This window comes from Vigna unguiculata, chromosome 4 (genome assembly GCF_037176805.1).
Source record: "Vigna unguiculata cultivar grain cowpea cultivar isolate G323 ecotype 2 chromosome 4, ASM3717680v1, whole genome shotgun sequence".
NCBI classification, from domain to species: domain Eukaryota; kingdom Viridiplantae; phylum Streptophyta; class Magnoliopsida; order Fabales; family Fabaceae; genus Vigna; species Vigna unguiculata.
Genome location: NC_140795.1, coordinates 44837025 through 44849274, shown reverse-complemented (window position 1 = coordinate 44849274; position 12250 = coordinate 44837025). Strand labels below are relative to the sequence as shown.

General features: G+C 29.5%; 2 protein-coding genes across 2 annotated transcripts; one reads left to right on the top strand and one right to left on the bottom strand.

The window, feature by feature from the left end:
* Window positions 1-1488: 1488 nt before the first annotated feature.
* On the bottom strand, window positions 1489-3429 carry LOC114181527 (cytochrome P450 736A117-like). Its single transcript, XM_028068000.2, has 2 exons — window positions 2460-3429; window positions 1489-2319 (listed from the first exon to the last, which is right to left on the bottom strand). Exons 1-2 carry the CDS (start codon window positions 3408-3410, stop codon window positions 1708-1710), a joined length of 1563 nt encoding a protein of 520 aa, XP_027923801.1. The 5' UTR covers window positions 3411-3429; the 3' UTR covers window positions 1489-1707.
* Window positions 3430-11035: 7606 nt separating this feature from the next.
* Window positions 11036-12250, top strand: LOC114180885 (putative F-box/LRR-repeat protein At4g15060). The gene is made up of 2 exons (XM_085672085.1): window positions 11036-11974; window positions 12125-12250. Exons 1-2 carry the CDS (start codon window positions 11036-11038, stop codon window positions 12248-12250), a joined length of 1065 nt encoding a protein of 354 aa, XP_085528211.1.

The window sequence follows — 12250 nt, the reverse complement described above, 5'->3', positions numbered from 1 at the left end:
AGTAGTGAAGGTATAAGAAGCGAACTTGGTGGTAGAAGTTGAGGATAAAAAGAAGAAAAAGAGCAATCCAGTCAACAAAATTGGTACACAAGAGGATGAGGTCTATGAAGAGGAGATTGGTCGTGCAATTCAAATGTTGAGTTCTTTAAGTATGGCAAGTATGACCATTATGCAAAGAAGTATTACTTAGACAAGTTTTTTAGTTGTGGTAAGGTCAGACATTTTGCCAAAGATTTCCGGTTTGAGAATGGAAGAGAAGAGACAACAAACCTCATATAAGAAATTGAAGCAGTGATGTTGATGGTGACACGTAGACACGTAGCTTGGAGGTCGAGCACAAGCGAGAGGAGAACTTAGCAAGACAATTGAGTAGAGTGGAGAACTTGACAGTCAAGTAACGAGGAGAGGTCGACTAGACAACCAAGTAACGAGGAGAGGTCGGCTAGACAACCAAGTAGGTTGGAGAGGTTGGTATGATATGCAGATAGCCCAGACAATGCAGTGGAGCATATGAAAAGCTTGAGTATCTCGGTGAAGCAGGTGAACAACTTAGATAGCTTAGTGGTAAGTTTGGATAGCTCGGTAGGGAATCCAAATAGCCCAAATATCTTGGTGGAGTAAGTAAACATCTTGAAAAACTTGGTGGGGAGCCTAGGTATCTCAACAGAGCATGTAGATAACTTGGATAAGTCATTGGAAAGCTCAGATAGCTCGATGAGGCATCTAGAAAGCTCAGTGGTGCTTTGGACATCTCATATAGCTCGGACATGTGCAAAGACGAGCTTGTTATTCAAAACTTAGAGCTTGCAAAAGGTGATTTGTAACATGGAATTGAAAAGGAGGTTAGAGGCAATGTAGAGTTACAAGCAAGTTTAGAGAGAAGAAAACATGCTTTGCATTATAAACAACGCTTGGAACTTGAACAAGATGTATCAAGATTGCAAAAGTAGTTGCAAGCTGAGAAGGATTTGAGAGCTGCATTGGAGGTATTAGCCATTGCAGGTAATTAATCATTGTAGGTAACTAGCCATTGTGGATAGTTAATGTACTAGTTGTTCAAGTTTAGGTAGTTAATGAATTAGTCATTATAGTCATTTTTGTCTTTTTGGAGCACAACACTAACAAAATTATAGGTCAATAAATTGTATTGTTGATTACATGAATAACCCAAGAACATGAGGTGAATCAATTTTTTTCTCAACATAGAGTTTGTTGTCTACAATGGCTTGGTATTTTTCCAGATCAGGAGGGTTGTAAGAGTATTGAAGTGAAGGAAGCAGCAAGTCATCCTTTGTGCAGAAAAGAAAACTTTCCTTAAGAGAGATTTCGGTCTACTAAATTTTGTAAAGGAAAATGATTTTTTGATTACTAAATTTTAATAACTTTCTCTTACAACTTTAGGTGACATTTTTTAAGTGATTTTTCATTTTTTCATTCTCAATATTCCAAAACCACTTAGAAAATGACACTAAATGTTGTAACAGAAAGTTGTCAAAATATTAAAATAGAGTTACAAATATCACTTAATCAAACATTGCGTACATATGATTTACACGAAGAAATTGAGGACAACAAAAATAGTTGCAATATCAAAACAACAATAACTAGATAAACCAACCTACTATATAACCCTACATTTTACCATGAGGACTGAGAATATATTCAATATTTTGCTTTTAAGTTACTATGTTTATCTTTAACATCAACTTATGCATGGTGGGATGCAATTGCTATGAGAGGGAATTTTCTCTGACTGGTCAACCCAGCAGATTCAGTAATGTCCAGTGTCTGATCCCCCACTGCTCCACTAGGCACTTCCCAATTAAATTGATGAACAAGGTTTGCTATCACCAACTCAATCACATTCATGGCAAACATTATTCCTGGACAACCCCTTCTTCCTGCTCCAAATGGTATCACTTCAAAATCATGTCCTTTCACATCTATTGAACTCTTTAAGAATCTCTCTGCTTCAAACTCCTCAGCTTTCTCCCAATGACAAGGATCTCTTGCAATTGCCCAAGCATTAACTATTATCTGTGTGCCTCCTGCAATCTCATAGTTCATCACTTTCGCATCTTCCATGGATTCCCTTGGAAGCAACAAGGGAACTGGGGTATGTAATCGAAAACTTTCTTTAATCACTGCTTTCAAATAATGCATGCTACCTAAATCTTCTTCAGTTATGTGACTTCTACCACCAACCACATCCCTTATTTCATCTTTTAGCTTCTGCATCACACTTGGGTTCCTTAAGAGTTCTGTCATTATCCATCCTAGGATTGTGGAGCTAGTTTCAGTGCCTGCCACAAACATGTCCTGAAACAAATACCCATCAACTGTCAATTTCATTCTCTACTTTCAAATTCCATGAAGGAAAATAAACTCAACATGTATTAAGATTTTGTTAGAAACTATACAGTGGTTGTCTATTGAAGAAACTCTTCAATCTTACGTACCAGGATTATAGCCTTTATGATTGTTTTATCAATCTGGAACCCCAATGCGTTTGTCTTTTGGATCCTCAGCAAAATGTCCACCAAATCATTCTGTTCTTCATCATCATCATCACCATGCACATCATGCCCTCTTCTATTGACATGTTCATCAACAACTTGATCAAAAAATTCATCAAGCTGTTTAGCCAATCTCTTTGCCCTACCATACATTCCATTAACTCTTCCCACCCAATCAAGCCAAGTTATATAATCTCCTATAAACGGAGCACCCAACAGCTTCATCATCTCATTCATTGGCCCCCAGAACTTCCTCCCTTCTCTTCCACTGTATCTCCTCCCGAGAGCAGCTCTACACACTATGTCATTTGTGACTGTACAAAATAATTCAGTTAAATTCACAGGCATCTCAGAAGAACAACACTGCTTAACCTTATCCATCATTATGGAGATCTCCTCTTCTCTCACTGCACCGAAGGATTGAACCTTTTTTGCACTCAGAAGATGCAACACACATATACTCCTTATCTGCCTCCAGTAGTTGCCGTATGGAGCAGATGCCACGTCTTTGGAATCGTACAAGAAGATATCAAACATCTTACGATGTGGTCTATTGGAGAAAACAAGGTCATGGGTTTTCATAACCTCACGAGCTGCCTCAGCCGTTGAGACCACAAGAACTGGCACCTTTCCAAAGTGAAGTAACATCAAAGGACCATAGGTTTGAGCAAAGGAATGGAGAGTGCGGTGAGTGAGAGTGCCAAGTTGGTGGAGATTTCCTATTATTGGAAGCTTTGGAGGAGATGGTGGTGATGTTTTTCTGGCCATTGAAGAACTGAAATTATGATTACATTTGGCTAAAAGATTGATGACAGTACGTAAAAAGAGGATGATTAAGGTAGCGATTGGGAGGAAAAACCAGATTGAAGAGTTTTCATGCAGAGAAGTGGACATTGTTCTTTAATTTGCTGTGTAATTAATTAGTAATGCAGAGAATGTGGTATTTATAAGCGTTGGAAGTCATCAACATTAATACGCTACGTGTATTTGTGAAAAATATGTATACGTTTCATGATTTTTACACACGAGCTGAATCTGCATGCAATTTCTTTTGTTTTGAATCCAGGGATTGTAACTGTGCTACGTACACGACCTAATTTTCTTTTGGAAAATTATATTTTGACATCATCGTTTTCTTTTTCTTCTACTTTACAACCCCTTTTAATAATAAATATTATAATTAATTAATACAAATAAATATAAATAAAATTTAAAATAATATTTTTTTTAAATTATTAAATGGGAGTATACAAAAAAAGTGTCATTATAACATGGTCCTTTTCTTTTAGGACAAGAAATAAATAATAAAAAATTGAAGTTCATATTGTATAAGCAACTCATGCTTCAACTTTAAAGATCTGAAGCGATGTATAACATTAACCAACCTTCTTAAATACATGGGAGAGAGTCTTACTGATCAATTATTTATTTTCTCATTTATTATCAATATTATTGAACACTTTTTAAATTTTGTTGAGTAATAAAAAAAAGACAGAAAAGAAAGTCACGTAATGAAGAATGACATGCTATCTGAATTTTCGTTCACTTATTTTTTAACACGTGTTTCCATAATTATCTATTTGTATCTGAACTAACATGTGGTGATTATGAAAGTATATTTGTGAAGGTTACGTTTCTAGATTTTGTTTCCAATGACAGCACGCATGCAGTTTTAGAAAATTCATCAAGGTTCTAGGTATTAAAATGCTCTTAAATTAGAACTCTTGTCTTTTTCTTTTTTTTCTTAGCGTTGTGATTCAAAGTTTTAATAGCTTCAAATTAAAGTATACGTTCAAGTCTGGCTTTAGTCTTACGTCGTGTTCGAATTTATAGAGAATTTCTTTTGAAATTTTGTATGAAATCTGAGAATTTTGTAGTGAAGCGAAAAATTTAGAATATTTCCATTAATATAATTCGTCATTAATTTTATTAAAGAAAAATAATATAATTTTAACCATACTTGTTAGAAGTTTCACATCGATCATAGATAAGGTTATAAATGGGGGAGCAAACCTTATTCTATAATTCAATTTTGTGGAATTGAATTAGACTTAAAGTTCACTTCTAACATAATATCAAAACCAGATTAAACTATATATATATATATATATATATATATATATATATATATATATATTTCTTCTTGCAAACTTCTTTACTTTATCATTTTGTATTGTTTGAACTTTGGATATGCTATGCATGAACTTTCACTGCCGTCCAGCCTATGATCATCTTATGATAGGAATCTGATATCATATTATAAATTTCAACAAAGCATTTCTTTTTTTCTTCTCGATAAACGATTTTTAAACTTAAAAATGAAAAATTGTTTTTTAAGTCTTTATTTAAAAATTAGTTATATTTTTTAACATGTTTAAAAAATATATGCCATTTTAACTCCCGATCAAAGACTAAATTCATTTTCTTCTTTAAGAAATCAAATATACATAGGAACCAGTTTAAAAAAAATCATATTACAGATTAAAAACTTATGTAAGCTTTAATAGACATGTAGATGGATCAAAGTTTTTTCATATAATTAATGTGCAGCTCCAAAGTTGTTGATGTATCGGATAATCCTTTTAATTTGATTAGTTGAAATAAATTATTATTATAAAAGTAATTATTTTTAGCTGAGATTATATTTCACATTTATGGAATTTTAACATGTTAAAGATATTTTTTACTGTTTGATATTTTTTTTTTTGGAAATACTAGCATGCTAACAAATTACTTGAGATTTTTAGTAATTCCGAAAATAACATAATTTATGACAATTTGAAACCTTGCCTAGGATTCGAACTCCTTATTATATCAACAATCAACTATAAATATTTTTCAAGATGAATCCAGAAACAATAAAAAAAGAAAGACGTGTGGCAAATGAAAAGAATCAAGATGTGTAGAAAGGTACCAAATACCAAAAAAAGTGTGCTCAACCAACCAATATTGGAACAAATGAATCGACATCAAATGGTGATGGTGATTGGTAGTGTATATATAATACACACCGCTAGAGTAAAAACTCGTATGAAGTGAATGAAAAATAAATTCGCTGAATCGTATATATACCTAATATCGGGAATATCGGGAATAGTTGTGTGAGTCAAAAAGTTTTACATTGGATAGAAAAGACAAAGTTAAACACTATATAAAAATAAAGACCCATAACAATATTATCTTAAAGTTTTGGTATCAAAGTAATATCTAAGGTCTTATATATATAAGACTAATGTCATATAACCATATGAAACCACAATCTCCCAATGACCATAATCATGCCTATAACCATAACCCTATATATGAAAATATATATAAACTCATCACCTAACAAGCCATTACACTAAATTCTACATCAATATTGTATATCAGGACATTAAACAATTTATTCCATTAAAGAAATCATTAATTGACCAACCACAAAAATATAAAGCTAAGGAATTAAAAAAGAAGAAGCTATCATATCAAAGCAAACACAAGCTAACTTTGTTATTCACAATGGCATGAGATTCACTTTGCTATCTTGGCTTTTATGTAGTTCCGGAGATTATTAAGCATACCAATCAATTATTTATTAAGGCACAATATTAAAAGTATTAAAATACATATTTTTTTACTGTGTGTTTATGAACTCGAGAGTTCCGATCAAACGTGAATAATGTTTTTGAGTATTCATTCAACATTTATCTTTTTGCACTCCTCCAAAAAAATAAAATAATTTCAAAGCCAAAATTTTATTTTGGATTAATTTATTTCATATATACATTGGATCAAAGGAATGAACATAAATGAAAAACAAATCAATCTTTTAGATACCAAGTTATCATAATTTGTTGTTGATAACTATATCAATGTGGTTGTTGTGGATAGGGTCAATATCCAATTTCGCCCGGTTAAATACAGTTGTTTTGTTAAAAAACTAAATAAATATAAATAATAATAATATATATATATATAAAATAAAATAAAAAATATGTTTTTGATTGATGGTAGTTTTTTTTTTTATTTTAATTATACCATGAAAAGAAGGGAGAATCTAATTTGTTATCACACCCTCCTCATGAGTCCAAATGTTTTGTACATATTTTCATCTCCAGTGTGTTATTTACACTCTTCACATGATATGTCAAATAAGAAAAGGACATTTTATAATTTTTGTTGTTAGAGAAGGTATAATATTAGGAGCACTTTTTTATAATAATTTGAATAAATACCTTGAATTTACGCTTATATGACGTGTCTCAATGATTTGTCAGGAAAGATATTATTTTAATGATTAGAAGCAAATGTTCCCAATAATAATATTTTTGTAGGGAATGATACGATCTTAATAGTTAACAAAAATATTCCTGGTAATAATTAGCATCAATAATATGAATAATATATTATGATTTGATCAAAATCTTTATGTGACGGAAAATATGATTCTAGTAATTACAATGTAACGATTTAATTTCTATACTATGTTTCACCTGGACAAATTCCTTCCTCATATATTTCATTATAATTAAAGACTAGGATTTCAGTGGTATCTTAAAGAGCCTATGTAAGCACAAAACATCTCCAATGCAAAACACATAACAAAACAAATTTGGAAACCTCTCTTTTTTTTATTACCAGAGCACACATGCAAAAGGAGTCACTTTACTATCCTTCTATATATCCTTTCAGACTGTCTTGCTCCTGAAAGGTAAATTCTCTTATTCTCTCTGCTCCTAATGTTATTCATGCTCATACTCTCTTCTCTTATAATATCAAATGTATGATCCATTGATATGTTGTCATTCGGTGATTTTGGGTTTGGATTTGTCATTGATATGCTCAACACTTCTCTTTCCTTTTATTTGGGATGCCATTATCTTAATAATTAGAAAGGTTTTTCCGTAGACTTTAATTATATTTTAAAAAAATATATATATATAAAAAAAATAAAAAATTATATTATTTCTTTTATAAGTATTGAATACTATGTCAAGTTTCAAACTTGCTTGATAATCAAAATACAGCCTTCATAGGCTTTTTATTCTTTTTTTAAAATTAATAATAATAAAAAATAAAAATTATAAAATTATTTTTGAATATCATATCAAGTCTCAGATTTGCTTGATAACTAAATCTCTTATCATGTAGGATCTCTTAATATTAATATATATATATATATATATATATATATATCTAAAATTTAGGAAATAATAATTATCAAACTATTTTTTTTATAAAGAACTATGTTATCGATGATTTTTAAATAAAAATACGTAGGAGTGAGGTACAATCCTCATTGGCCAAAAAAAATAAAAAAAAAATTGTTTTTAACCTATTATTTTTGTATGTGTTTTTTATTTTGTTTGATTTTTTATGGAACAAAAAATATTTTAAATATTAAATTTTATCTTGCACATTTTATTTTGTATTGACTTATCCATTGGTCTGGTTTTGAAAGTGATAGATATATGGTATGTTATTCTCTACTACTTTTATTTAATCTAGTATGAAGGTTTTATTTGACTTTTTGATTGGTTTGGCTTCTAATTGTTTATTTCCTAATATGTATTATTTTCATATATTTATCATAGGTATAGTGTCTTGTTGTATTGTTGATATGTGGGTTGTAATACCCAAATATTTCTTATATTTATAAATTTGGTCCTTTTTTGATGAAAACAACTTTTATCTTATCTAGTCTAGAGATAGAAAATACTATCAAAATTGGAAAATAAAAACAAACAATAAAAAAAATGAAAGCCGAAGTTAGCTAGAGTCTTATATCAATATTTTTATCAATGAAAGTCTAACCTTCAGGATTCAATACAGTTTTAATAAGATGTTATATGATTTTAATTCTAAGAAATAATCAATTTTGATAAGTAAATATTTCTTATCCAAGTGCAATCATAAGATAAAACAATTATTATTAAGAGAAAACAAATTTAGTCTTGATTATATTATATATATATATATATATATATATATATATATATATATATATATATATATAATTCTATTTAAATGATAAAAAAAAGTAAGTACTACAAACTAATATTTATTAGTTTTTCTGTATTTATCATCACTAAGGGTCGGTAGGTCAATTTTAGTGGCGAAACTTGGACAAAAAATTTAGGGGTGCTAAATTAGATTTTTATATATAATTTTTTTTAATTAATAAAAAACTCATCATTTTCTCTCTACATTTCTTCTCTGCTTAAAAATTTCACTATCATTTGCTATTATATCATGATACCAAATCATTGAATACCATTTTAGATAAGCCTTTCCTATCTTATCAATTTGATTTGGTGGGTATTGTGAAATCTGAGGATGTTTTTGGGAATCACGTTCTAATGAAATTTTAAATTCATTATATATAATTTTAGGAACTTTAGAGATTTGTTTTTCATTATCTTAAGTTCTAGGTTCTTATGAAATTTCTCAAGTTTAGTTAATGCAATTTTTTTCATCTTTATCACAAACCTTTTTCCTTTAAAAAAAGAATTAATTCTTCTGCTCTTTATCATAATCTTTCTAATATAAATTTATCATCATCTCTTCCTATAAATTCAAAACTTTAAAAAATTTACCATAGGGAAGAGAACACAAAATTCCTAAATTTCATAATTAAGGGTTATACTAATTTGAAAAAAAAAATATAAGTAGGATTCATACCAATTTCATAAGAGAATCCTAAAATTATAAGGGATAAACATCCTAAGAAGAATCATAAATCTAACATACATAAATAATTATAAGATACTATGATAGAAAGATCTTATAGTAAAAACAAAACCTAATCTCTTTTATAAATCAATGTTTTCATTAAATTTTTTATTTTATTTTTTATTATTATTTTCCATAATATAAACTTAATATAAATAATGTATAATTATAATTAAAAATATATATATAAATATATAAAAAGAATTTCAAAAATTTTGGAGAAGTCGTGGTTCATGTAACTGTGATGTTCTGCTAACGTTATCAATGTTATTTCTTTCTGCATTTCTAATTTTATTCTACCAAAAAATAAAATAAAATATATATTTTCAATTATATAATTCAGAATATATTCATATTTAAGATTGCACATTTTAAAATACAAAATTAAAAGTGTATTCCAAACTTTATATTCATAAAATACAATATTTGCATCTTAAATTACATACCAAAAGACAATAATTTATGAGATGTAGAAAAAAAAAACTGCCAATTATCAAATTAACAGTGTACTGCTTTTCAAAAGATAGATGTCTTATCTTATAACGCATTAAATTGTATAAAAAAAGATAACTATTAGCATTAAATAATAATAGAAAACAGTTTTATATATCATTTCAGTTTTTCAGCAAAATTTTGATTACAAAAATTATTTTCAAATGTCAAACACAAAAAAAAAAATTAACTTTTTTATTTCAATTTTTATATTGTACTTTTATTGTATTGATAATCTTATTTTCATATTCATTCTATTCATTAAATATTATACTTCAAAAAATTAATAATAATATATATTTTTTCTATTATTATTCTTGAATATTTTAATGTTAACTACTTGTTTTTAACCAACAACTTAGTTAACGAGACAACTGAAATCATTTTAAAGTAGAAAATATAATTAAAAATATGACAATATATAAATTAAAATAATTAATCTACAAATAAAATAAATAAAAATATTCAATTTTAAAAGTAACGAGACAGACAATTCAAAATTGTAAAAATTTATGTATTTAAAATCAATAAATATATTAATTAAAATAATTAATAACTATGTTTACTTTATAAAAATCATACTAACCAAAAAAATTCATAAAATATTAATTCATATTTATTATTTTAATTCATTTAAAATAAGATTATATTTTCTATTTATATATTAACAAGAAATAGAAATTTAAAATATAATTAAGAAGAATATTTGGGAAGAGAAAGTTTTAAAAATTACATTCGTAGATAAAAATAATTTTTCTTTAACTATTTCCTATAACTTTAATCTAATAGTAAGGGTTCATTCATTCCATATTTAATATCAGAACAACCAATTTTCATATGCTATAAATTTATAAGAAAGAAAAACAAAACAAAAAAGATATGAATTGCTATAAATGACAAAGTTATATTTTTTAATATTAAAAGGTAATTGCTACAGTCATCTGTGTTACGTATTTAAATATTGTGAAATATATTTTTATTTTTGAAAATTAAAAGATTTTTTTTTTTCAAATATACCGTTTTTCTATAGGCTCTTAGCTAGTTCGACTATATCTTCTCAGTTTCCACCTGAAAATCCTAATCCCGTTTTGCAGGTCAGAATCTAAACAGAAGAAATAATCTCTAAAACAACAAAGTGAAGATCTAAACAGAAGAAACCTCTTCCAAATTACCTTAATATTCTCAATAATCTAATATATAAACACCTTGAATCTTCGAAAATATACTTTACTGTGTACAGAAAACCTCGCTTTCGGTTTGGGGAGTTTATATACGAAAGGTATATCATGAATCTAACACCTTTTTTCTCTTCATCCATGGCAGCAGAAGAAACCATGGTAGAGTTGAAGCCACAACCCAACAAGAAACAGAAAACTGGAGGAGAGAGAGAAGATGAAAGGGACTTGCTGAGTTTGTTACCTGACGATGTTCTTCTTCACATTATGCATTTCATGGACACAGATACCGCAGTTCGAACCTCTTTCTTATCCAAACGATGGAACAACCTTTGGAAATGTCTCAAAACTCTCTGTTTCCGACGCCGCGACTTCAACAACGTAGTCAGCTACAACCAATTTATCTACCACGTTGTCTCCCAGAGAGACACTTCCATTCGTTTGAACCGTCTTGATTTGGAAGCACGCATCATAGCACAAGATCTTCTCAACCTTGTCGTTCCTCTTCTGCATTCTGTGCCACATTTGGGAATCCATCTCGATCACATATCTTCTAAAAGATTTTACTGTCTCATACCTCAAATTTTTGCTTCACACTCTCTCACATCTCTCACTCTCGCTCTCGCAAACCAATGCGTTCGTCGTGTCTTTAAGCTTCCACATTCTCTAGAACTGCCAGCACTAAAAACCTTGAATCTCACCAATGTCTCTTTCACCGCAAGGGATGAGTGCGCTGAACCCTTTTCGTCCTGTTTGTTGTTGAACAGTTTGGTCCTTGTGAGGTGTTCTTTGAGCAACCCTGCCAAAGTCCTCAGCATATCAAATCCAAACCTTTCTCGTTTCACCATGAAAAGGTACTCTGAAGTGAAGTACAAGATTGTGCTTTCTACTCCGAATCTCACCCATTTTGCTATCAAAAGTTCAATATTCTTTAGTGAAGTCTCCTCCACGTGTGATCTTGCACTTCTTGAAGAAGCCAACATCGACATCACTTGGTCTGATTCTCATGCAATCGTTCATGGGTTGCTGAAAATGTTATCCTATGCAAAGATATTGGCACTCTCTGAGTATATCCTTACAGTAATACTAGACGTGAGTTACTTTTGTTTTGTGCTTTTTTCTCCCCTTGTTTGCATTCTTAAGTCAATTTTTTTAATATGATCATAATCCTTTTAGTTACGTTGCATAGTATCCATTAAAACATGTGTTGAGTTTTCTCTGATTGTGTAGGGTCAGCTATTTCGACCTCCAAGTATTCCAATTCCGTGCTTTGTTAGACTGGAGACATTGACGGTGGAAAACATTCAACAAGAAGCTTTCGTGAAGGAATTATTTCAGAACTCTGAACCGTTCTGA

Coding starts and splice junctions, on each gene's coding strand:
- LOC114181527 (XM_028068000.2), bottom strand. CDS start 3,410: ATGTCCACTTCTCTGCATGAAAACTCTTCAATCTGGTTTTTCCTCCCA. Junction 2,320..2,459: donor TCATAAAGGCTATAATCCTG/GTACGTAAGATT, acceptor TATTTGTTTCAG/GACATGTTTGTGGCAGGCAC.
- LOC114180885 (XM_085672085.1), top strand. CDS start 11,036: ATGGCAGCAGAAGAAACCATGGTAGAGTTGAAGCCACAACCCAACAAG. Junction 11,975..12,124: donor TCTCTGAGTATATCCTTACA/GTAATACTAGAC, acceptor CTGATTGTGTAG/GGTCAGCTATTTCGACCTCC.